At 40.3% G+C, this 27,220-nt stretch overlaps 1 protein-coding gene and 1 pseudogene across 3 annotated transcripts; both read left to right on the top strand.

The window, feature by feature from the left end:
- Positions 1-1,727: 1,727 nt before the first annotated feature.
- LOC134484937 (zinc finger protein 431-like) lies at positions 1,728-25,059 on the top strand. Of its 3 annotated transcripts, XM_063280790.1 has the most exons (4): positions 1,728-2,200; positions 4,176-4,362; positions 23,597-23,723; positions 23,914-25,059. In XM_063280790.1, the coding sequence occupies exons 2-4, from the start codon at positions 4,360-4,362 to the stop codon at positions 23,976-23,978; spliced, it is 195 nt and encodes a 64-aa protein (XP_063136860.1). In that variant the 5' UTR covers positions 1,728-2,200; positions 4,176-4,359; the 3' UTR covers positions 23,979-25,059. The 3 variants fall into 3 exon arrangements, with proteins under 3 accessions (XP_063136860.1, XP_063136861.1, XP_063136859.1); XM_063280791.1 differs by lacking the exon at positions 1,728-2,200 and having other exon boundaries at positions 2,238-4,362; XM_063280789.1 differs by lacking the exons at positions 1,728-2,200; positions 4,176-4,362 and having other exon boundaries at positions 16,301-23,723.
- LOC134485294 (zinc finger protein 431-like) lies at positions 24,542-27,220 on the top strand (annotated as a pseudogene).

Raw genomic sequence — 27,220 nt, 5'->3', positions numbered from 1 at the left:
AGGTCCAGCTTGTCTCCACTAGGTCATCTTCATGTGAATCCGGTGGTTATACGGTTTTGTTCTAGGGATATTTCATTTTTTTAATAACGGTTTTAGCTGACATTCATAGGGAGAATGAATCCTTAGAAGTGTGCCACTAGTGAAAGGAAATCCTGTCTAGAGTATGTTTCTTTACAAAGCTGTGTCACACCATCCTTTGGGCCCTCTGCTGGAAAAGTAGAATCAAGTCTCAAATAATGCCTTTTAAATTGTATCCTCTAGTATTATAGATGTAGGACAGTACTGTATCATACCTCTGTGGATGTACAATAGCTTGTACCTGCTTTATGACACGTAGTAGTGACCGTGCTTTATCAGAGCTGTTTTTAATGATGTTGCTCAGAATGTTTTCTTTCCAGATGATGATTGAGAAGCTAATTAAAAAAAAATGGTGCCAGGTACCACAAGAGTAACAGAACTGTGCTGTTTTCTCGGGTTTTGTTTTTTTTACTTTTTTTTTTTTTAATGGAGTGTGCTGGATGTCTCTACAGTTTTGTTCACATGACTCCAGAACCTGGAAAAGCTGTTGCTGCTGTTGATGCATAACACACTGCTATTATTGGTCTTTTTATATAAATATAAATATATATATATACAGATATATAATTTGAATTTTTTGAAACTTTAGCTGTGCTGTCAACTTTGGAAAAAAGTATCCCCGTTTACTGTGTTGAGTTGGCACTGTACAGAAATTAACAGCCATATTGGTCTAGAAATGTTGAACTTAAGTTTTTTCCATTTGTACAGGTGTAACACACTGTATTAAATATGTAAGGTCTTATCTACGTGGGTTTGATTACAAAAACTAATAAAGTATTCTCTAAATTAAAAATAAATGTGTGTAAGCTGACTTTGGAGGGCTCTGATGTGGCAGGGCACAGCAAAGTTGATTGTGTCTAGATGTGTTGTATGCATGTCTGTGTTAGGCCAACTGATTTGTCAAACTTCAACCTCAATACAGCAATAGTAAGATTTTGGAACTCACAAGTAGTAGAGACTTGCTACAGTGCAGAACATGTGGCCTTTAGCAAAGGGATCTATAGAATGATTTCATGCTATTTTTTGACTATCTTAGAATACCTCTACAGTGCCAATTAAAAACAACTCTGTTATGCAATCTGCTACCTTGCTCTTGCCATGCCAACATTAGGATGCACAAGCAATCAATTTCTGTTGTTTGTAAGGAGACAACTAAAGCATATTTTGAGAGTAGAAGGGCCTATGTTGCCAGGATACTGCTCCATCTTTCACATCTCTTGTTTATAGTGTCCTGGATGACAGGTATTTCCTTGGTCATGTTAAACATGTCAGCTCCCTGTCTATGGATCATGGGCTTTGGTGAGAAGGCTCAGGCCTAATAAGGACATGGGATGAATGGTGTCCTCTTCTTTGCAGCCCCACAGATTATGGTTTCACACCCTGGGGTACTACTAAAAACAATATTTTGTCATAACTCCCAACTTAGTAAGGAGATAACAACCTTTACCATCCATTAATCTTATTTTAAAAATAACAAACTGAATACTTTGAGTAGAGACATGAGTTACTAAAAAGTTGTAAAAGCTGGATTCCAAGTGGAAAACAAAACACTCTCCATCTACTAGCTAGTGTGTACCAGAGCCCATACATGAGGACAGAAAAAGCTCTGGAGTTCATTGACATTCTTAGGATATCCGGTTTGATGTTTAACGTGGAAAGGGTCTGTATTAAAGTTTCAGTGTCAAAGTTCCCACAGAGTGTCCAGTGTTTGAATGTTGTTCCCACCCAGTGTCACTTTTTGAGGAAAGTTAAGGGCCTTGGGCTGTGGGCCTAACAGGAAAAAAAACAATGGATCAATGGACAATATTGGAGACAAACATTTGAGTGTAAGCAGCCCTCTACTGCCCCACTGAGGAAGAATCTTGGAAACAGAAAGCCAGAAGAACCAGTGGGCTCTGCCCAGCCACCATTGGTCCATTTTTGCTCCGACATCACAAAGAAGCATCGTAGGACATCATAGATACCTGTTCACTTACAGATCTGCCTGAGACTGTCTCCTGTACCTACAGTACTGAAGTTGGCATTTGGTTGAAAAACTACTAGAGTCCGATGCTGCTGGACGATTCTACTGGAACTTCCAGGAGCTTTTACACATTGACATAGTGCATTTATCTCCACTTTGGTGACTTTGATTTACCTTTTTCATAGTGATTTGCATATTTGCTGTCTTGATTTATGCATTTAATTTTTCCATGTTCTTTATTATCTTCCAAACTACTTTTTCTTAATTTAAGTTATGTTTGATAATTTAGAGAATTTTGTTTTCATTTATATGTATAAGTATTTTGCCTTTATGTATGATTGAGCACCATGTCCCTGGTGTCTTCTGTGGAGGTCAGAAGAGGAAATCAGATTTTCTGGAACTGGAATAGGACATGGTTGTGACTTCCTATCCCACACCTGGAATTAAAACAATAACATGTTCACTTACCATAATTGGGTTTTTAAACAAACCCAAACTCTTATTAAAACTACCAGTAGTTGCACTTCCAGAAAATCTGATGCCCTGTACTGTCCTTCAAAGGTCATAAATAATATTACATAAAAAGGTTTGTATAAATTTTTAAAGTGACGTATTGTGCCTGTGACTGTGCTGTGTATGGATGCCCTATAGGTCAGAAGTATACGACCTTCTAGAACTGGATTTAGGGTACTTGTGGACTACCTGACCTGTATCCCGAGAACCAAATACAGGTCCTCTGCAGAAATCATACACATTGTGGTCTCCAAAGCCAGCTCCCCAGCCTGGACCCAGTGAGTTTTGAAGTGTCTGTTGTATCATCAACTCCTCTTGAACCTGATTTTCTTGCTGTGTTGGTTCACAGTGAATGCTGAGATCAGGGGAGAGGAAGGCTGTCCTTTTCAATGAACAGTTCTTAGTGTCTGTGAGCGTTTGTTTGCAGTTGATCCCTGTCAACATGATCTGGCTCTCAGTTTGTATCTACTGCTTTAGAAGGTATTTCATTGTCTTCTCAAGCATTCAATGTGCTTGACTAGCTTGTCTGACTTTTTTTTTTTTACTTTTTATTATATTTATTAATTTGTGGCTGTGACAACTACCCCAGTTTCCAAGAAAGTTTTCTCTTGATACTGCTACAGTGTTCTGCAATATCATGGTAAGGGGCTGTAAGTGGCATGAAATATAAGGACCACAATTTTTAACTGCAAACTATAATGGTGTGTAATGATTAAATGAAAATATTTGTTATGGATGGTCCGATGAAGATTCCAAAATATCATATCAAAGGTATTTTCAATTGTTTCTCCTGTCTTCTTGGGTATTTGTAGCTACAAACATTGTCTTGTGCATGATTTAAAATGTCCCATTTTTAATTCCTCATTGCAATTTTGGTTCCAGTCATATCATGAAGGGCGTGATCATGGAGCAGGACCAGCTGGCCTGCTCCTGTATTGATGAGAATGTCACAACTAAGTATAAGTTGTTGGCCACCCTGGTTGAAGGGAACTTTTTAGAGGTCTAACTGGCTTTCCATGTCCCCACACTGACCTGTGTGGCTGTAAAAATTTTCCAAAATGTCAAGATATATGTCTTGCTTTTCTGCAGGAAAATCAGCAATGTGAAATCACTTGACCATCCTAACTTTATCAAGCTGTTTCACATGGTCAGACAAGAGAAAACACCTACCAGTTGAAGGATAATGCCTCGGATGGGGAGATACTAGAACAAGTCATTGAAGGTGGGGTCTTTAGAGGAAAGTCTCTATGCAAGGTTCAAAGATGTTTGCCGAGATAGTACATGCTGTGCAGTACTGCCATGACCATCAAATTTTCCACAGAGACATAAAGTCCAGCAAGCTGTTAATCGACAGCAGTAGGAACACCAAGCTGTGTGATTTTGACCTGGGTAGAAGCTAGCAGATTTCTGGGACACACTTCCTTACAGTGCCCCAGAATTTTAGCAAGCACAGGAACATGAGAGCTGCCCTGTGGATATCTGGAGTTTAGGGGTCCTCCTGTTCTTCAAGGTGGCCAGGATCTCAGCTTTCTGAGGCAAATATTTTGCAGGTGTGAAACTGCAGATTATCAAGCACCACAAACTTTAGCATTCCTTTTTATGTTTCCATTTATTTTTTAAGGTCATCATTGAACTATTGATGGTCAATTCCAGAAGAAATCCCACCATCCACAAAATCATGATGTGCCTCATGATTAGTGAAATGAAGCATGTTTATTACCTCCTTCCTGTGTATTTCTGCTTTGAAGTTTTGAAGAGGACCAGAAGCCAGAGAGTAGGAATGTACAAGCTCTTTTAACAATTTTATGGTAAATATGATCCCCGTATCAGCATCTGACTGAAACATTCTAAGATCCCAAGTATATCCATGTGTCCAATCCTGGTTTCAAACGGTGGAGGTAAATTTAATATTTAGGGGAATGCACTGTTCCCTTGTTTTAGAATTAGAACCTCTACAACGGGAATCTGGGACATGTATATTAGTAGGACGGGAGCAAATATAAGTCAAACAACACAGTGTATTAGGTGATAAAATTCTTAAGAACAGGAGAAAGGGGCCAGGCAAGAAAGCTAGAGGGTGGCCCATTGAGAGCTGGTGGAACAACGAGATCAGGTGATAAATATCATTCAGTCACACAACTAAACAAATGAGGAAGCTTTCTTGGGACAAAAAGGCCAGTGCAAAAAGGAGCGAAAGCTTTGTGCCTGTGATACAGAAAGGCAAGCACATACACCTCTTGCACACTCACACCTGTATATACCTTATTGATTCTGTGAGACTGGTGTCCAGCCAGCTCTAAGATCTGTCTGTCTCCCTCATACTCCACGATACTGAGGTTACAGACACATCGGCACCACGCCTAATTTGCAGGTGGGTTCTGGGCATTTGAACTCAGGTCCTCATGCTTGCACAAAAGTCATTTCACCACTGAGCCATCTCTTCTGTCCCTCTAATTTGTTGACCTTAGACAAAAGCCTGGCAGCTTAAAACAAAGGTTTTGCATAACACATTCTTCCACCAGCAGGCTGTCAAGATTTTTCCAGCCTTTTGATTATCTAATAGGTAGAGAAAATGAAGCTGACCCAGTCTCCTAAGTGGTAACATAGTATAATAATAATAATAATAATAATAATAATAATAATAATAATAATAATAATATAATAAGGGTGCTGCTTACTGCCTTGTTCACTGTGGCCTGCTTAGCCTGCTTTTCTATAGCGCAAGGGACCCCCAGCCCAGCGATGGCCCCACAATGGTCTGGGCCCTCCCACATCAATGGCTGATGAAGAAAATGCCTTACAGGTTTGCCTGCAGCCCAGTCTTACAGAACATTGTTAAATTGTGGTTCTCTCCTCTGAGATGACTCCAGTTTGTGTCAAATTGACATAAAACCAGCCAGAACAAAAAAAAAATTCTGAAGAATAAACTGATGGTGGAAATCTGATTTCTTAACTTCCAATCATAAGTACTAAATTTTTCATTTTTAATTCCGTATTCTTGGACCTTAGCCTGGTAGTCTTTCAAGAAGGGATTTATAATATCTTTTAGTAGCTTAATGTTACACTGAACCACATAAAATTAATGTTTTTGAGAGTTAGAGGCAGCTTAATATGCATAATGTAAGGTTTATCCTGTCACCAAAGTACAGGTGACCTGGTCTACATTGAACAATTGTTGTACATGGAAGGCTCTGTGTAAAACTTAAGATGGTGTTGGAATATTATAAAGACAGAATCAGGCATGAGGAGTTCATGGCGATGAGAGTGAGTGACAAGCCACTCGGGTCTCCTGTCTGAGAGTTGAGCTGCTTCCTCACAGATCTGCGTACAGAGGTGAGGCCGGTGTCAGTCTGTCCCTTGTTCATCCTCCCCAAATAGAGAGAGAGATTGGTCAATTAACTTATCAAAAGTGTGTTTTCAGTTTATATTCTTGTAGATTATAGGTTATATAAAAATTTAGAAATAATATATACATACATGCAAACATACATGCATACATACACACACATACATACAGACAAACATGAATGACTGGAAAATCCACACTTAAAAAGACATTAGGAAGTAACCTGGGGCAGCTCGTTACCTCCCCGTAGGTGCTGAAAGCACACAGTAATCTCCTTGGTTTAGATGAAGATGTTTTAAAATAACACAAGTCACAATAGGACCAGAAACAAGGAACAGAACAAAGATTTGAAAAAAACAGAGCTCTTTTTCTCCTCTCCTCTCTCAGTGCCCCTTCCTCTCTCCTACTCACCCCCTTTCCCCATGGCAACTTCCTTGGCCTTGGTCCTTGGGGCCAGTGAACTTGCCCACCAGAAAGCATCTTCCCAATAAACCCAACTTTAATATAAAAAAGGAAATATTTGAAGAAGCAATTGCTGATAAATTTTAAAAATTGATTGATACCAGCAACATAACTTAAAATTCATAAAATATTAAAAAGATAAATAGATCTGGAAATTAAAAATATAAAGCCTTATAAATCATAACTCCAACCAGCTACATCTGTAACCAAAACAATAAGCCTGTCAAAAACCTATACACATCATTGTGTCACACTTGAATTTCTGAGAAGAAATGATTTTGAAGGCAACCAGAGAAATAGTAGCAACATTAATGCAGAAAGTGAAGATAAAAATTATAGTCATTGTCATACCAGAACTTGTAGTAGCTTGAAGGTATCTTTAACATGGCCTATGGGAAGAAACTACGAATCCATAATTGTACACACAAAGTAAAGTAAAGAGAATGAATACTTGTGCAGGCAGACAAATGCTGAGTGCACATCATCTGTGTAATCAATTCAATCAGTGGATCAATTTTGTGATAAAATGTTTTCCAGGAAGGAAAGATTATGACACCAGAGAGAAACCAGGATCCATACTGTGCAGAAAACATATTAAGAATCACATAAATGAAAGTTTAAATAACTTCTATTTTAACATTCTCTAAAAGAAAATTAGCAGTGGTAAAAATAGTATCAACAGTCTATTTGTTTACAGAAGACTCAGAGGTAATGTATGTGCTAACCCTAATAACAGCACCACAAAGTTAGGAAGGAACATTGATAATTTATTGTGCTAAGGTCTTCATAGTGCATATAGTTTGAATGTAGACTCTGATTCATGAAAGCATACACTGTAAACACTGGGACAACTAGAAGTATTAAACATAATTGTGATGCTCTTTCATATGAACACAACATGCCCTCCAGGACAAGGAAGACCTGGGGTTTTAGAACCATGAGGTCCTTTACTGCAGGGACAGCACTGGAGCCTCTAGCGAAGTCAGAGTAGAGCTGACCCAGGACGTAAGTCTGGCCTTGTTGGGGGACGTGTGTCACTGTAGAGCTGAGCTGTGACGTCTTATGCTTACTCTGCCCAGTGCAGGAGACAGTCCCTTCCTAGATGCCTTCAGATCAAGAACTCTCAGCTCCTTCTCCAGCTGTCATGCTTCCTGCTAAGATGATAATGGACTGAACATTATCTGAAACTGAAGGCAGTCCCAGTTAAATGTTCACCTTTGTAAGATTGCCTGGGTCATGGATTACTTCACAGCAATGTAACCCTAAGTCACTGGTTCTTGGTGGCTTGAAGTCTAATGTAGAGAAATTCATTAAATGTTAACAAAATGCTTTTCAAAGAGAATAACTAGGAATGAGTAATAATCCAACTGTAATGATGAAGTGAATAATAAAAATGTCCAATTTATAACTAGAAATGCCACAGATTTTAATATTCAACACATAAAAATACATTAATCAGGAATTGTTTAAACACACCAATTAAAAGACAGCAAGTATTGAACTGGTTGAAAAGCAAATTAAACTTTGTACTGTTTACAAGAATGTTTATGGTGCAAACCTTAACCAATAGAAATCTGAAGTCGCTATACTAACGTGGGACCAAGTAGAACTCAGAAAATAAAATTATGAAGAATGATGTTACTTGGGAGGAAAAGGCTAATTACTAGGAATATATAGCAATCCAAACAGTAAATGCATGGAATGTGAGAGTTTCTAAGGAGGTGGAATAAAGCCTCAAAAAGAGTCCAGGTGGTGGTGGCTCAAGCCTTTAATCTCAGCACTTGGGAGGCAGAGGCAGGAGGATCTCTGTGAATTCCAGCCTGGTCTACAGAGAGAGTTCCAGGACAGCCAGGACTACACAGAGAAACCCTGTCTCAACAAACAATATACAAACAAAAAAGCAGAAGAAAATGTGCAAACCCAAAAATGTAAATTCAGGACTCCATTTTTGAGCTGTGCTTGGTGGTTTTCATGGCTGTAATCCCAGCATTCAGGAGTCAGAGGCAAGATGATTGGATGTTTGACCCAGGCTACCCTCATTCCCACTGTACAGCCCCAGGCTTATGTGCAGCTGAGCCTTCGGGTTCCAGCTAAGACTAGAAAATGGACACTTTTGGGTTTAAACCTCGATTGCCAGATGCCGTCAGGTGTCTGCTGAGACATTAATCCAGTTGGGTTTGCCATAGACCTTGGGCAGACAGCTATGCCCAGGCTGGCAGGGCATGATTTAAACGACACAGGGCCGTTTGCCATCTTGACTATGGGATAAAGAAGGGGGAGTCATAGCTTCACTGACTTAAGGGCAGCCACATAGCTGGCAGCCGTCTCTGTTATGGGTTGGAAAAAACAAAAGCAGAAACAATGGACCTCGGTTGGTGGCCCTGACAGCCAAATCTTGTCACATAATAGTAACCCACTTGGTATTAATTGTGAAGGCATCACATTGTTTTCAGTTATTAGAACTTAGTCTTTGTCTTCCAAAAATTATGGTTATGCTCTGCCTTTACTCTTTAAAAGGTATTAATTTTATTTTAACACACAGGGACAGTTTAGAGCAGGATTAGGGTTAGGGTTAGGGTTAGGGTTAGGGTTAGGGTTAGGGTTAGGGTTGGCTAGGGTTAGGGTTAGGGTTGGCTAGGGTTAGGGTTAGGGTTAGGGTTGGTTAGGGTTAGGCTTAGGGTTAGGGTTAGGGTTAGGGTTAGGGATTCAACCCATGCCAAATTAGAGTGTTTTCAGATTTATTGGGGGCAATTCTCCAGTGGGCTCATTGATCCCAAGGATAGAGTTCACTAGTCCCAAAGAAGTCAGAAAAGTCGATTGGGGATTAAGGATAACGAAGGGTGGGAGAAAGAGAGAAAGAGCAAGCAAGGCAAACAGGGAGAGAAAAATGATGTAATGGAGGGTGGTGACAGGGAAAGTGGAGGGAAGAGAGGGAAGGATGGAAAGGGGAGGGGGAGGGAGGGAGAGGCAGAGAAACAGAAAAACAAAGAGTACAAAATTTCTGGATTACATAGGAAGAGCTTCTGGGGAAGGGAAAGCTTGGCCCCTGCGCTGTAAAGTTCAAGGTACAAGGTGGGGTATGCCAGACACGCCCTGTTACAGGTGGGGACTGAGGAGTACTGGGAGAACCTGGAGGCCCAGACAGCTTTGGTGTGTTAAATATATGAAGGTCAGCTGATTGTCGGGTCTGAATCCCAACAGCCACAAAACAAAACTCTTGTTTCCTCAAATCTCTCTTTAATTGTTAATATCTTGGGCACCCTTCCACTTGTGGGAGAGATTAATAACCCCACTGCAAGTTGAGTATGGAGGTTATGCAAGCTGTATACCTTGACTCCAGGAGAAGGAAGGGAAAGAGCCTACTGAGTGTTGTGAGCTGAGTTCAGGTTGAAGTGAGGACCTGGTGAGCACAGGGTCACTGCCCACAAAAGGGAGGAGCAATAGGCTGAGCAGTGGTAGGTGGCCTGGTGGGTACTTCCTAGGGCCGGGGGGTGGGGGGGAGACAGATGAGAATGCTATTGGAGGACAGGCACAAGTGCTCCTGAAATGCAAATCCCTGTAGATCTAGAAATGGTCTGGCCCTGGGCTTGAAGCTTAGGCTGAGAGCTAAGTCACTCAAGACTACTGGCCAATCAGAGTCTTCACTGGACGTGCCAATCAGAATAGAAGGCAGGCATTTCCAGGTGCCTTGTTGCAGGATTCGCTTAGTTTTCAAGCCTTCTTAAATGGTCCTGGTTGCTATGCTCTGTGTCCCTCGGTTGGATTCTGTGAGGCATGCTCAGGCAAGCTCCAAAGTTGCGACATGGTGAGCACATTGTCAGGGCACACAAAGGGGCAGGAGACATGGAGGGACAGCCAGGCGGGCGGCGGGGCGGGGGCGGGCGGGGACTGAGCAGTGGGAGCTGGTGTGGTGGGTCTTTCCTGGGGCTGAGTGGGAATTGGCCACTACCTGTGGGGTCTTAGCCACTCACTGGACCCAGAGGCAGTTTCTGAATAACTTCCCTGTAGGGGTGGAACTGTGCAGAGCATTTGGCTTGTGTATGGAAAGATCCTTGGCATGATCCCAAACTCAGAAGCCTGGTTTCTACAAGTTCTCTTCATAGCATTTAACATTAAGGTGTAAGATCCATTTGGAGTTATTTTGTGGAGGTTGTGGAAGGCATCTCATGTGCTGGGTAGCAATCCAATATCAAGCTGTAATGTAAGAGTAGAATTGATGATGTAAAGGATTTGCTAAAGGTTAGGAGATAGCAAGGCACACCAAGTAGAATTTAGCTGAGAGAGGACTGCCTGCAAACACCTCACGTGTAAGTAGTAAGCTAACCAGGCCTGTTAGAGATTAGGATGCTAGGATACACAAGTTTGTTCACCAGGATTGTCCAGAAATATGGCACCAGACCCTGATTTGCAACCAGCCACTAGGCCCATCTCCATATCAAAGAGCAGGCATCTAACAAGCTGATCAGTGGGGCATTACAGGATCACAATAAACAGTAAGGCCTGGTGTGCCATAAAGGTTCAGTTTTCTTCTTAAGAAAAGCATAATTCTGCCACATGGGCAGGATGACACCCGGTGACAACCATTAGAAAAGGTAAAACAAGGGGTTGGGGATTTAGCTCAGTGGTAGAGGAGTGCAAGGCCCTGGATTCGGTCCCCAGCTCAGAAAAAAAAAAAGAAAAAAAAAAGGTAAAACAACAACAAAACACTGTTTTATTGAGTGCTGGCCTGATCAAGCTAAGCTTTCCCTCCTTTTCCTGAGATCCCCATGTTGGAGCTCCTTCTGAGACTCAGAGACATGCTTGCCAGAGCCAGTATTCATCAAGGGCCTAGTTATTGGGAGCTTTCCCTGGGCCCCTGGGTATAGAGATCAAACAGTTTCCCTAAAACCAGGAATATGCTTGGTGCCAGGGCATTTGGGAGAGGCTGCTTAAGATTCTGAGAAAACAAGTCTTCCCTATTGTGGTTTGCCCTGAAGTTTTCTGTATTTTGATGCTAATTCCCCTGCCCCAAGACAGCTGCCTAGTCACCTACTCAGAACTCAGGTGACTTCACCAGATCCACCTCCCCATTGAATATGTAAAGTACAGGTGAGGTGCAGGTACAGGACAGAAGGAGGCCTGTCATTGGAGGAGAAGGAAGGATGGGCGGGAGAGGTTTGAAAGAGGAGGAGGAGACTAGGACAGAAAGGAAGAGGCAGGAGAGAGGAAAGAGGGAAAAGCCATGGCAGGTGATGTTAAGAATCTGCTCTGTGTATTTACAGGTTGTTATCAATGTTCCTAAGGGATGGTTGGTACCGGGCTGTGTATGTTTAAGACGGCAATTATATCTTACCAATTGGATCTAACATTATTGTGTTGTGTGTTCTTTATGTGGGGGTTTCAGTGTAGGAAAGTGTGGGGCTGGGATGTGATTCTGCCAAGATACATAGCAGATATCTTGGAGCACTGCTGTGCTGGACCTAGCGGGATAAAAGACCAACAATACCCTCTTTATTTTTACATTTTTACAACATCCCTTCCCACCTTATGGGGCTATGGTTCCCAAGGCCACTACAGGCTTGGTAAGGAATATTTTTGAAATACACTGAGTTCCTTGTGCAGCACTGTTTATTAGACTTTTCCTGAGTGTGTCCCATTATATGATGTTTCTGCTAAGTTCATAGTTTAATCTTTCTGCTGACTTCATAGATGTCTCCCGGTTCTTTCCATTTACCTTTTCTAAACCATATGCAAGGTGCTATTCTTCTTAAGCTTATTTAGCTTAAGACCACTCCACTCCCACCCCAGTTTTTATACTTTCTAGCTTCTCCTTTTCCTATGTTTTTCTTCATCTGAGACCTTCCACTTAGGACACTGTCGCTAACCTACTGTTTTAGGGCACAGGTGTACTTAAGAAACATCCTGGAAATGTTTGCTGTGTAAATGGCCTATCTAAGTGGCCAGACTTGTAGCCTCCAGTTTATATTTAAATTATTCAAAACTTAACCTGGAAAAAAAAATGGGCTGGGGAGATGGCTCAGCAGTTAAGAGCACTGACTGCTCTTCCAGAGATCCTATTCCCAGCAACCACATGGTGGCTCACAACCATCTGTAATGGGATGCTCTCTTCTGAAGTGTCTGAAGAAAACCACAGTGTACTAACATATAAATAAAATAAATAAATCTTAAGAAAAAAAAAAAACTTAACTTGGAACCTGAAGCTAAAAGAAACTTAAGGGTGACAGCATACATGGACTGTAAAATCTACCTAGGCTAGATCCTCTTTTAGCATTTTAGACCCAGCTAACTGGACCTGTGCTAGTCTTTGCTACTTTGTGGTTTCTTTTTCCCCACTCTTAATCCCCCTCCTCTGCCCCCCTCCCCCCCAACCTCGTTTCACCCCCTAATACCAGATAAGAGAGAAACAAGCATGGAGGAGAAAAAGATCCTTGAATCTAGTTCCTTGTACTCGAACCAGCAGCATGAGTCGAACAGTCTCTGCTGGGGGCAGTGAATATGCAAAGCCAAGAGTTAGATTTGGGGGGACTGCTGGTTAATACAACTGCCTCGAGTTTGTTTTTCATAATTTTTATTCCCCACAGTACCATAGAATGCAAAGCTACAAGTTAACAAACAGTTCTCCAAAATACGTACAGAACATAGGGATAAGGTTATGAGAATCATCCTTTGGCAATACTTGGTTAAAATCCTTTTACCTTTCCACTATCAGCAGTCACAGTGAATGGAGTGATTCAGGGAAATTCAGTTCCAGAGTCCAAAAGCAGTTTCTGAGATGCAGAGGTTTCTCAGGTGTGCAGGGTGGGGTGTAGGTAGGCAGGGCAGATTCTACATCATTACTAAAATCCACATGACATCATGTGGAAGCAGACATTAAGTTATTCTTCAACCTTCGTTTGTGTGTGGGTTCGGGGGGCTGGGTTTGTGTGAGATCACACGGGGGCATTGGGAGCCGCAGAGCCATAACCCTCCTTACCACCTCCACATAGAGAGCTCTAGAGCGTGGGGTCAGTAGTGGCTGGAGGGTCAGAAATATAGCAGTTTAGGGGTCAGTTTGAGTTATTCTTGTGGGAGTTTGGACATCTGTGTTTTTTCTATTTGAATACACATGCAATCATAGGTAATATTGGTCAAGTTCACACATTTCCTGGCTGAGTATCCTCAGGTCTTTTGATTAAAACTTGACTATAATTTGGGGCTTATGTTCTTGCCTTTTTTTCTCTACATCTCCTTTTTTCACAAATGTGCTAAAACTTTTGATCGTTGTAGCTCTTTGATAAGTACAGATGGAATCTATACTGTGCCAAAATGTGGACTGTTTCTTCATAATCCTGTTGATGATTCTGAGGTTTTTTTTCACATGGCAAAAAGCTTTGAAATCAGCTGTCCTGTTATATATTATTAGACGTTTTCTTTTAAATTTTGAATTTTGCTGCAAATTGAACATACCCAACATTCCTTTTTTAACATCACTATAATGGTGTTGTTTACAGTTATATAACTTGGTAAAAGATATTCTACATAATAATTCATTTAGCAAGCTATATAGTATGTGTGCGAAACTGAAACTGATGTGAAATAATGTACAAAGCCATAGAAAGAGGACTTTAGTTTAGACTTTAGTGACACAGAATTCATCCTTAGGCTCACGTAGACAAGATCTTTATAAGTATGACTTAATTGAGAAAGCAAAAAGAGTGAAAATAAAGCATGGTCCAGAATTGGACAATGAATCTGGATGTGACACAGGCTTGTGTCTTAGCAGTAAACTCTGATAGCAGTAGGTTGGGATTTTCCATAGATACCTACTAAAACTAGTTAAGACTGTGTTTCTATAGTTGATATAAAATTGTGCATGTTTAACATATGTATTCTGATACATGTGTACATAATACCTACACTCAAGCAATCCCCATCCTATGGAGTGTTGTATTGGAATCGAGGCTCGTGCCCAGACAGACCACACCTGGCCAGTACGGTTCCACGGGAGCGACTTTCATTGGTGGTGGGGATGGGGGATGCACAAAGGAAAAGAGAAAGAAGGGGCGAAGGTCAGGAGGGGTTGGCTTTTTATTTGGGTAGGGACATAACTTCTTGCAAACAAGGGTGGGAGATGGACTAGGAGGACACTGGAAATATATGACAACAGATGCACAGGTCCCTTTCACCTCTGGGTGATGTCACTGCTATCGCTGGGTTTGGAGACAACCTGCAACCATAAAGCCGGTTCCTCATACCAACACTAACTTCTCATAAAAATGACAGAATTGCCATGGATCCCAGCAGTCTTCTCAGTATAGTTTCCATGCACTTGAAATTAGTTTTAAAAAGTACCAGAATGCTCATGTTTCTTGCAGTTGTATTCATACTTGCCTAAATATGAAAATAACATCAATGCTCATTTGTTGAGGACCAGCTAGGTGCCTCTAGGCAACCTAGGGTGCCTTGGGTTAAAGGAGTGGATAAAGGATTATGCACTTGTAAAGACTCTCACAGTCAGTGCTTTATTGGTCATAAAACAGCATGTAATTATAGCTTAAGCATTATCAACCCATTTCTTTCTCCCATATAATTTTAACCTTTAATGCACTCTTATTATCAGATGGATATGGGAGCTTGAACCATGTTGTCAACATTGTAGGTAGCACTCGAAAATGAAGGGTGACCAAGTCAACTCAGTCAGTCAACAGGGTCTCAACGGAGGGAGTGAGGATTGGAAGGAAATAGAAAATTAGACAATATATAGCATGATTCTAGCCAGTGCTGAGGCTGAAGCGGGTTTATTTTTCCTAGTCTGCTTTTCTACCATTTTTAGTACAAGCAAATAATAAGGTCAATTCTAGGTCAAGGAACAAACAAGGCACAAAGTCCTGTGATCATTGTTTCTAGGGGCTCATCAGTTTGATAAGAGAAAAGGAATGTTACTAGCCCAAATGTAAATATTCTTACCTGAACCTACTTCCTAAGTCCTAGTCCATGGTCAAATTTCCGTCAAATTCGTATAGAAGGGCAGAAAGCAGAGAATCCAGCTGAAACAATCTCCTTCAAAGGTTTCTTTTTTTCCTAATGTTTATTTAGAACATTATGGGGATAAGAGAAATGAAATATCAAGTTTTCTGTAGCAAGAGTTGTTATAGATGAGAAGCAAATGTGCTATTGTAGTATGCCATAAAAATGCAGAAAGTGGCTTTATTTGGATGGCGTGAGAGCCCTCTGCCAATGAGTCATACTGCATGAAGAAGTAAAAACGAGGTTAAGAAACAGATTGAAGGGGTTTGGGATTTAGCTCAGTGGTAGGGTGCTTGCCTAGCAAGCGCAAGGCCCTGGGTTCGGTCCCCAGCTCTGAAAAAATGAAAAGAAAAAAAGAACCACATTGATTGTTTTGTTTGAATTTAAATACTAACGATAAATTAGAGTTGAACAAACATGTAAAAGTCTTAGATAACTGACTCGGCTCTTTGTTTTCTCTGCCTTATGTAACTTAGATGGTAACACTTTCATTTTTGCTTTGGAAAAAGCGTTTAAACATTTAATATTTTTATACATTGGTTTATTTAGGCTTAATGCATAATATAGTTAATGTAGCGATTTTGTGCAACATCTCATTTATTTCTGTTTGAATAGTTATTGAAACATTAGTTTTTCTTAAGAACAATTATGAGTATTCTTTTGGAATGAAATGAAAAGCATTGTAATTCCACACTCCAAACTAGTGAAAGCTAACACAAGAAAGTGATTGCTTTTGTTTCCTGCGTGATATATATTTCACATTGCTGAGAACAAAACTTCTGATTTCACAGATATAGACTGGCCCCAAGATGAGTTTGTCATGAACTCCTGTGTTGCAGAGTATTGGATTGCATTGTGAACCCAGAGACTGTCCAATTTGCTGGAGGCAGGGTTGGCGGGGGGGGGGGGGGGGGGACTGTTTCTAACTGGTATGGCTCAGCCCTTAGTACACAGCTTTGCTCTCAAACGATGAAGGTAAACATCGTTTTTGAAGGAAGTGCTCATGTTCGTAAGTAATGTATAATTGAGTGGATGAAAAAATGATGAATCAGGGAAAGATCTGACAGAATAGGATATGCCCAACTCTAAAGAGAAGAGGGAAAAGAGGCAATATAAGAGGAAGCAGCACAGAGGGTAAGAGGAGGAGGCAGTTTTACCTGGAGAATTCTACAGAGACAGGCAGGCTAAAGACAGAAAAAGAGAAAATGAGTGAGAGAATGAGAAGAGAGCAGTTTACTAGAGTTGGTTTGAGGCCAAGCACAGCAATTCAGTCAGAAGTGAAAGAAGCAATTTGAATTGGTTAGAGTGAAGAGTAAGAGCTAGAAGAGCAGAGTTGACCAGCCAGAGTTCAAAAAGAAGAAGAAAGGGTGATTATTTAACAGTTAAGTCTCTGATGCCCAAAACACTCAAGTGTCCAACTCTACTGAGCCCCCTCGGTGTTTGCCCCCTGCTGAGCCTTGCTGATGCATGTGGAAGCTTTAGTTCCTAACAAAGGAACATCTTGATCTTTCTGTTTGGCACCTGGGCAGTAACACACAGTTCCTGATTTTTGTTCCTGTTTTTGTCCTGAGGACATAACCTATTTTTCCACTGTGCTTTCTGGAGTTCTCCACCCAGTGAACTTGGGGTGTATATTCTGTGAACCTCAGTAAAGCTTTGGCATTTTCTTAGCAAACATGACACTACTCTGTGTCTTTTGTTGAATCCCCCAGGCCATTCTAGACCTAGATAAGATTGTACAGAAGCTATAAGCTTCCTAGGCCTAGATTATCAGAAGGAGGAAGTAAGCCTTCTAGGTATTTTTACATTCCTATGTGATAGTCACTGTCTACAAAAATAGAGCAAGTACTGTATGTATCACAATCTTGCTGTCCCTATCTTTATGATTTTGCTTTTCTTTGTTCACTATAGCTTCCCTTCTTTGCCTTTCATTTAAACAATATTGAATTAAGTTTTTATATGAGGGTAGATTCTCATATAATATATCCTGACCACTGTTTCCCCAACCTGCACTCCCAACTACCCCTCACTTCTATCCTTTCCCCAAGGTCCACCCCCCTCCACCCATTTCCTCTTCAAAAAGGAGCAGACCTAACAGACAAAACAAGATGGAAAAAGACAAGGTGAAAGCCTTCATGTTGGACAAGGCAACCTGATAGGAAAAATCTCAAGATCAAGCCAACGAATCAGAGTTACACCTGCTTCCACTGTTAAGAGTCCCTCAAAGACACCAAGCTAACAGCCATAACATATCAGCAGAGGACCTGGTATAGACCCATGCTGTCTCTATGCTTGCCATTTAAGTTTCTGTAAGATTCCTAGAAATCCAGTCAGTGTTAGTCATGGGTTCCCTCTCATGTCAAAGGCCTCAAGTTAAACCAAACATTGGTTGGTCACTCAAACAAATTTGTTACCCTCATGCCCCAGCACATCTTAGGAAGGACCAATTGTAGGTGTGTATGGGTGTTGGGGGCGGAGGGGAGTTTCCAGGTTTCTCTTTCTTCCTTTTAGCCTGTAGAGTACCTTCTCTCCTCAAAGAGACTAGAACACAGGGGTGAAGGCTCCGAGCCTGTACTAGCTTGACCTCTGCATTCAGTGAACTGTGTGGAATTTGTCCTTAATGATCAGTCTCTACTGTCAGTTATCTGAGAGCAAAATTTGTCCTTGCATCAGCAAGGATTGTTGAAGGATCTCAAGGGACCGCCTTGGCCAACAGCTCAACAATATGTAACTTATTAGCAACATCGAAACCCTGCCTGGTGTCAAAGGATGGTCAGTTCAGACTCCATATCCTCCATTACTAGGAGTTTTCATTAGGGTCACCTGGTCATCCAGGAAGTTGTCATTGTACGGGATTTCTACACTAACTCCCAAATAACCCCTAATTCTAGCTGTTTCCTCCTGCATTTTACTTTCCCCTGCATCCCCCTCAACTGATCCTCCCTACTCCTGTTCCCATCAAACTCTGGTCTACTCACAGAAATTATTCTATTTCCCCTGTAGAAAGAGATCTGTGCTTCCTCCCTAGAGTCCACCTCTTTAACTAACCCCTCTGGGTTTGATTACTATTTACCTAATAGGCAATATTCACTTCTAAGTAAATGCATGTCATGTTTGTCATTCTGGGTGTGATTTCTTTAGTTGCATTTACTTCCCTGTAAATTCATGATGGCATCTTTATAAACAGCTGAGTGATAAATGTACCACATTTTTGGTGTACCCCATAGGGCTCAAAGTGAGTCTTAACTACCAGGAGATCCCCCAAGTGACCCATGAGAATGGAGTTTAATGCAAAGGCAAGAGTTTATTTTCAGGTGTGTCGGGGTCAACCTTCAATTAGCCCCTCGTAGTGAGGGACTGAAAGGTGACCCCAATGGCTGTGACAAGCAGTTTTTATACTTTCAGAGGTACAGGTTACATTAGCAGGTTTACAGTTCAAACTTATATGGCATGCCTTTGAGCTCTTAGCTGGGACCAGCGAGTCAGGCTACTATCAGTACATTCTGCAGGATTTTCAAGAATGTCCCTGCTCCTCCCAAGGACTCTGGGTGGAGAATGGAACTTGTCCTAGCCTTGGCCCGAGGCGTGAAGCTGGGTCGTGCCCTAATCTTCACCAGAGGCAGTTGATGTAAAGCTGGCAAAAGCCCTTAGGGTCCCCATAACCTACCTACTTTCCACCAGGCCAAGCCTCCTGACAGCTCTTAGGCTTCAGTAAGAACTAGGGTCCTTCAACCCATTCTTCAGTTGAGATACTTTTAGGTTGTTTCTAGGTTCTGGCAAGTATGAATAAACAAGTATGAATGAACATAGTTGAGCAAATGGCCTTGTGGTAGGGTGGAGCACCTTTTAGATAGATGCCAAGAGCTTTATAGCTGTGATTTGGGATAGATGGATTCTCAGGGTTCTGAGGCACCAGGACTCTGAGGAAATGCTGATTTCCATAGTGGCAGTATTAGTTTGCACCCTACAAGCATGGAGAGTTGTTACCCATTCTCCACACCCTTACCAGCATGACTTGTCACTTGTATTGATCTTAGCCCTTCTGACATGTGCAAGATAGATTCTCAAAGTAGTTTTGCTTTGCATTTCCTTCATGGCTGAGATGATAATGATTTCTTTAAGTATTTCTCAGCTTTTTGAGATTCCTCTTTTGAGAATTCTCTGTATAGATTTATACCCCCCCCTTTTTTTTAAAGATTTATTTATTTAATGTGAGTGAGTACACTGTAGCTGTCTTCCGACAAGCCAAAAGAGGGCATCAGATCCCATTACAGATGGTTGTGAACCACCATGTGGTTGCTGGGAATTGAACTCAGGACCTCTGGAAGAGAAGTCAGTCCTCTTAACCGCTGCGCCATCTCTCCAGCCCCTTTACCCCATTTTTTAATCGAATTTTTTACTTTGAAAGTTTAATTTCTTGAGGTATTTATGTATTTTATATATTAGGCCTCTATAAGATATGGATTTCTTTAAAAAAATATTTTCCCATTCCTCAGGCTGCCACTATGCCCAATTCCCTGGGATTTTGCCACAGCTAATCCCATTTATTTATTTATTTATTTATTTATTTATTTATTTATTTATTTATTTATTTATTGGCAAAGATGAGAAACAGAATAGACAGGATGAGTATTGTCCTGTAATTTCATAAATTTGTTATTACACTCTTGTAGTTCATGTTTGAAACACTTTCTGTCACCTTTATCTTCTGAAAATTTACTATGTTATGAGTTTCTTGAAGTTTTGATAGTTCGGGAAAAAGTTTTAGTGTCCTCTTCTAAAGGCTTGCCTCTCCTCATTTCTTGAGAAATCTGTGTTTTCCAGTTTTTGTAATCATTAATTTTGATTGTGTGTGTGTGTGTGTGTGGTTTGTTTGTTGGTTTTTTGCTACTTAAACGATATTGTTAACACATTTGATTTGGGTTTTTTAAACTTTCTGATATATTATTACCTTTTTGTCCTAGTTAGCTTCAGTTGTGAACATTTTAGAGCCTACAATCATCTGAGGGTCTCTCTTGAGGGCATGCCCTCATCAAAATGTCTGGATGCTGTGTCAGTGAGAGATTGTGTTGTGATGATTGATGTGGGAAGGCTCTACACTGAGTGTGGTAGGATCGCTGAGCTAGTGGGCCTGCGCTGGGTAAGAGAGCTGGGTAAGTATGAGACAGTGACCAAGCAGAAAAGAATAATTGTTCATGGTCTTTGCCTTTTCTTGAAGCTTGAGTTTCTATCCTAAGCTCCAGAATTTATGGCTGTCTTGTGACTGGTCCAAACAGGTGAACCTGTTTATTTCCTGAGATGCTTTTGGTTAGAGAATTGAATCAAAGTAGGAAAGTAGCAAGTTAGAACAAAAAAAACAAAAAACAAACAAAAAAAAACCGTTATTTTGTTGCTGGACAGAAACTAGAGAAACTAGAAATGTTCTCCTTTGGAGGAAAGTGGTAAATACCAGGGCTTGAGATGGCAAAAAGCATAGAAAGCTGTATTCAGAGCTTAATTAGCTGTTGTTGTAGCACCTGGATGACTGGAGTCATGCAAGTAATGCAGTCAGAAGTTGAGGTCATAGGATTTCAGTGGAAAATAGACTCCCTGAAAAATTTACCTAGAGGTCATTTATGTGGTATTTTGACCCCAAGTCTTTCTTATTCCACCCATGCTCTGAGAAATTGAGCAAGGCAGAATTAAAAAACAATTAGCTATATTTCTTAGGTGAAATTTTGAATCTGTTATGTGATTATTACTAGTAACTCATTCTGGACTACAAGAAAAAAACAAGTTAAGCAGATATAAATGCAAAGTCTGTGGTTTGTAGAGAAAAGCAGACCTGGGAAGTTACACATGGCAGCCAAATGCTGAGGCAGAGGCATGAATTTTCAGAGAGATTATCACCATTAAAGAGAAGGAATTTGCTCAGGATTGGAAGCCTAGGAAGGTGAATTAAGGGAAACAGTCCCTCCTGCTAAGACTTCAGTTAATGGAAGGGGGAGTTGGCAAAGTCATTCCTAGACCCAGGAAGGAACTTCATATATAACCTGCTACTACTGGTCCAAGCGTGGCACCCAAGTTCTGGAAATAAGAAAGATGGAAAATGTAAGGTTATGGCTTCTTCCCCCGTGGTTTCAGTTCAGCACTGTTCCAGCCATCTATGTTTGGCAGAGTCAGAGCCCCAGTGAGAGAGGACACTGTGAGAGTGCATGGGATGAATCTGAGGATGAAGCCTGAGTTGCATTTGAGACCACAAGATATAGAGATACCCAAGTTATGAGACACCTGTCATGGAGAGCTGCATATAGCAAGTGGAGGTAACAAAGCCGAGAGATGTATGAGAAGTTGCAGGGATATGGCCATCTAAGCCTTTTGAATCTGAAGCTCCTTGTGTCTGAGACAGAGCTGCATGATTTGGTGTTTGTCCTGCTGGGTTTCTTGCTTTGGTCCAATCTTCCCTCACTATGTACACATTCCTCTCCACTGGAATGGGAAGGGGTATTCTGTGCCTTTGTATGTTGGAAAGATATAACTTGCTTAATGATTTTACAAGATGTGACAATCAAGAGTGTCAGAAGTGATTTGGGGCATTTGAAGAGTATATGGGCTGCTGCAGGCTATTAGGGTCATTGGAAGCTCCTGATTAGCTGCCTGTGGGGGATGGTTTTCCTAGAATTGACTTGTTTGGACTTTTCCAGTTCTGGGAAACAGAAACTTAGACCTAGCTTCCCAGTCTGTCAGTTTACAACCTGTCATGGAGGAGTCAGCCTTGCTCTGGCCAACTCAGTTCTCTCAATAGAAGCTGTTGTAGGAGGAACCTATCTAGATGATTAGTTATTGGGGATGACATTTGGGTGTCTATAGACTCAACCCATTCCCTGTGTGGGGTGTGTGTGTGTGTGTGTGTGTGTGTGTGTGTGTGTGTGTGTGTGTGTGTGTATTGTGTAGTGGTTGTACCTGATTAGTCAGCTTCCTTCTTATGTTGTCTTGCCTTCAGCATTGTAGACTCTAAACCTAAATCACATAAGATTCACTTGAAGAAATTGCTATTCAGTGCTAAGGTATTTTGCAAGCCTGGTGTTTTTTATAATTTTAATTTTGTTTTTGTTTTTGAGGACAAAGTTTCTCAATGTAGCCCTGGCTGTCCTGAAAGTAGCTGTTTAGAACGTGGGGCCTCAGATGTAAATGGTCCACCTGCCTCTGGCTCCAGAGTGCCAGGATTAAATGTGGGCCAACATGCCCCGCTTTCTCTTTGTTTGTTTGTTTGTTTGTTCATTTTTATGTTATTGGCTGATGGTTGGACTGTGGGTTTTGGCACATGTCAAGCATATGCTGCTGTGTTGATCTTCATCCATGTTATGAATTTTGAAATTGACAGAGAGCATGTTCTGTTTCTCAGGATGGCATGTATTCCTGACATTCATACATATCATTCATGACATTCATATGCACATCATGTATGCCTAATCCCCATAGTAGTCAGAAAATGGCTTCAGAATTCCGGAACTTGGAGTAATTAATAGTTGTGAAGCTCCCTTCTAACTACTGGCAATTGAGGCCAATTATTTTTAAGACCAGCAAGAGCTCTTCACTGCTGAGCCAGCTCCTGTCCTATGTTGCTTATTTAGGATCAACATTTACATTGCCAGTATTTTCAGCTATCTGTATCTGTTTAAACATTCATCCCCTTTTAGTAAGATCTCATTACTGTTACAGTTAAAACTGGGACACCTCAAGATTATGGAAGAAGAATACAGAAGTGCAGTGAATATAATTCTTTGTAGGAACTCTAGTAAAAACCTCTGAGTCCTTTCTATCTTTCTTGTTTGTTTGTTTGATTGATTTTTCATAGGGGAGACAGGGTCTTAATATGTACCTCTGGCTGTCCTGGATAGACCTCAGATATACCTGCCTCTGCCTCCTGAGTGCTTGAATTAAAGACATGAGCCTATATGCTCACTTGATATTTTTTTGCAGTTAGTAATTGTTCATACAATTTCTCTGTGTGCTCAATACTGCGCCCCCCCTCCATTAATTAGCATTTCTCTTGCAAGGCTATATCCTACTCCAAGAGCAAAGATATGACAGAGGTGAACCTTATTACTCAGTTTTCTTCTAAGATGATTTCGTAATTACATTAGAACATCTGGGTCAAGAAATAAGTGGGTTAAGCACAAGAAGCATACATTTACAGTGATATCGGTATCATGGTTACTGTTGTACAAATGTATGGGATGTTTCAGGATGCATTGACCTATGATGATGTACATGTGAACTTCACTCGAGAGGAATGGGCTTTGCTGGATCCTTCACAGAAGAGTCTTTACAAAGATGTGATGCAGGAGACCTATAGGAACCTCACTGCTATAGGTAAGACAGTGAATTTTCTTTCAGTTTTTAAAATAAGGAAACAAATGTTCCTTTGTTACTGTTGCTTTTCTGTAACTTCAATTGAAATAAAGAAGAATGAGGTGAAAAAATCAGGTTCACTGAAGATAGTAACTTAAATGTTGCCTAATTTCCAATAATATATCATACATTTTCTGGTACTGTATTTTAGGTTACAATTGGGAAGACCATAGTATTGAAGAACATTGTCAAAGTTTCAGAAGACATGGAAGGTAATTTTCATGTGCAAGTTGGTATGAATATGCCTCTGAAGGCACATTAGTATGTCCTGGAACTTTTAAACAAACGCAACAGTGTAAAAAAAAAAAAGCCCTTCTTTAAGTGTATTGATTTTTAAATTCTCACAAATCCATGTACCTCGATGTCAGGTGTCTGACTGTTTTTTTGCAAGGCATTCCTCTAAGAAAGAAGACAAAGACACAATGCCTTAACAGATCTTACCATTTGAATCATAGCCACATTACAGCTATTCTATATACCTGCCAATCTGTTTAGTCTCATAACACACACACACACACACACACACACACACACACACACACAGAGTAGGTGATAATTTTATTTTTCAAATAGGCAAATATATCATAGTAAAGCTGATTGCTCATATACTAACACTGTTAAGTTTAAATGAGAGGGACAGTTTATGAGAGTCAAGAATGTTGTTGAAGAGAAACCTTGATTCTTATACCATATGTCTATGATGAACAAAAAGTCAAACTGTGTGAATACAATGTGGAAATCTTTCGTTTGATATTTTTACAGGTATATCTTGTGTCACAATGGATACAAGCCATGTGAGCACAAGGATAGTGAAAGGAGCTATGCCCCCCACCCCCAGAACAATTAAGATATATGTAGTAGTCCACATTGAGCAGACTCTCTCGTTGTGATACAAGTTTAAAATTAGTTGGTTTCCCAACTCCATTGGGAATATATCCATAAAGTCACATAGCAGAAAATCCCTATGAATTCTAGGATTGTGGAAATCGCTTTCTGTTTGTCCTGATTCACTTGGCCGATGTGGTATGCAAATGTAGTGTATTTCACAATAAAGGAAAGCATATGAATGTACTCAATGTGGTAAAGCTCTGAGCTCTTCCATTTCTCTTCAAATATATGAGAAATCTCATAGAGCGAAAGGATGGTACAAATATGACCCATGTAATAACATTTTTACCAACCCATAGTGAATGGGAAACCATGAGTGTAAACAAAGTGATACAACCTTAAGATGTGATTCTTCTTTACAATTCGACCAAATTATAAAATTAATTTCCACAGGTAAAAAGATTCTTTAGTATAGTGAATGTGGTAAAGCTTTCCCATGGGCCAACTATCTATCTTTGCAGGCATGAAAGATGTCATACTGGAGAGAAGCCCTCTGAAAATACTCAGTGTGGTAAAGCCTTTGCACAACATAGTCATCTCCAAAGACATAAGAGCACACATACTGGAGAGAAACTCTATGAATGTAAGCCACGTGATAAAGCCTTTACATACGATTCTCAGCTTCAAACTCTTGAAAGGATTCATACTGGAGAAAAACCCTACAAATGTAATCAATGTGGTAAAGCCTTTGAACGTCGTTGTAATCTTGGAAGGCATAAACTAATACATACTGGAAGAAAATCCTACAAATGCAATCAGTGTGGTAAAGCCTTTGCACGACACAGTCATCTCAAAACGCATGGAATAACACATACTGGAGAGAAACCTTACGAATGTGATCAATGTGGTAAAGCCTTTGCATATCATAGTTATCTCCAAGTACATAAAAGAATACATACTGGAGAGAAGCCCTATGAATGTAATCAATGTGGTAAAGCCTTTGTAGGTCAGAATGATCTTAAAAGGCATGAAAGAATTCATACTGGAGAGAAACCCTACAAATGTAATGAATGTGATAAAGGCTTTGGACATCACCAAAATTTTCGAATGCATAAAATGATGCATGCTGGAGAAAAACCCTACAAATGCAATCAATGTGGTAAAGCCTTTTCACAAAACAGTCATCTCCAAACACATAAAAGCACACATACTGGAGAGAAACCTTACAAGTGTGATCAATGTGGTAAAGCCTTTACATCTCATAGTTATCTCCAAGTACATAAAAGAATACATACTGGAGAGCTCTGTGAATGTGAGCAATGTGGTAAAGCCTTTGCATCTCATAGTTATCTCAAAGTACATAAAAGAATACATACTGGAGAGAATCTCTATGAATGTAATCAATGTGGTAAAACCTTTGCATCTCATAGTTATCTCCAAGTACATAAAAGAATACATACTGGAGAGAAGCTCTATGAATGTGATCAATGTGGTAAAGCCTTTGCATCTCATAGTTATCTCCAAGTTCATAAAAGAATACGTACTGGAGAGAAGCTCTATGAATGTGATCAATGTGGTAAAGACTTTGCATCTCATAGTCCTCTCCAAGTACATAAAAGAATACATACTGGAGAGAAGCCCTATGTATGTGATCAATGTGGTAAAGACTTTGTAGTTCAGAGTGATCTTAAAAGACATAAAAGAACACATACTGGTGAGAAACCTTACAAATGTAATGAATGTGGTAAGGCCTTTGTAGGTCAGAATGATCTTAAAAAACATAAAAGAAAACATACTGGAGAGAAACCTTACAAATGTAATGAATGTGGTAAAGCCTTTGTATGGAATGGTAGTCTCCGAACACATAAAGTAATACATAGTGGAGAGAAACCTTACAAATGTAATGAATGTGGTAAAGCCTTTGCATGTAACACTAGTCTCCGAACACATAAAGCAATACATACTGAAGTGAAACCTTTCAAATGTAAGCAATGTGGTAAAGCCTTTGTAGGTCAGAATTACCTTAAAAAGCATGAAAGAATTCATACTGGAGAGAAACTTTACAAATGTAATGAATGTGGTAAAGCCTTTGTATTTGATTCTAGTCTCCGAAAACATAAAGCAGTACATACTGGAGTGAAACCTTAAGAATGTAAGCAATGTGGTAAAGCCTTTGTAGGTCAGAATGACCTTAAAAGGCATGAAAGAATTCATACTGGAGAGAAACCTTACAAATGTAATGAATGAATTAAAGCCTTTGTATGTAACGCTGGTCTCCAAAAACATAAAGCAACACATACTAGAGTGAAACCTTATGATTGTAAGCAATTTAGTAAGTTCTTTGCCTCTCATGATCAACTTTGACAACATGAAAGAATTCATACTGGAGAGCAACCTTAAAATGTAGTCAATGTGGTAAAGCCTTTTCACAATCAAGCCACCTCCAACTACATAAAAGAACACAAACATACTAAAGAGTAACCCTATGAATGTAACCAATGTAGTAAAGCCTTTACTGTGATCTTCAAAGGTATGGTGGTTTAAATATACTTGGCCCATGGCAAGTGGCAGTGTTAGGAGGTATGGCCTTTTTGGAGTAGATGTGGCCTTTGAGGAAGTATGTCACTGGG

The sequence above is a fragment of the Rattus norvegicus genome, chromosome 1, assembly GCF_036323735.1.
Source record: "Rattus norvegicus strain BN/NHsdMcwi chromosome 1, GRCr8, whole genome shotgun sequence".
Taxonomy (NCBI): Eukaryota; Metazoa; Chordata; class Mammalia; order Rodentia; family Muridae; genus Rattus; species Rattus norvegicus.
The sequence above is the reverse complement of the archived record's forward strand: the minus strand, read 5'-3'. Positions and strand labels throughout refer to the sequence as shown.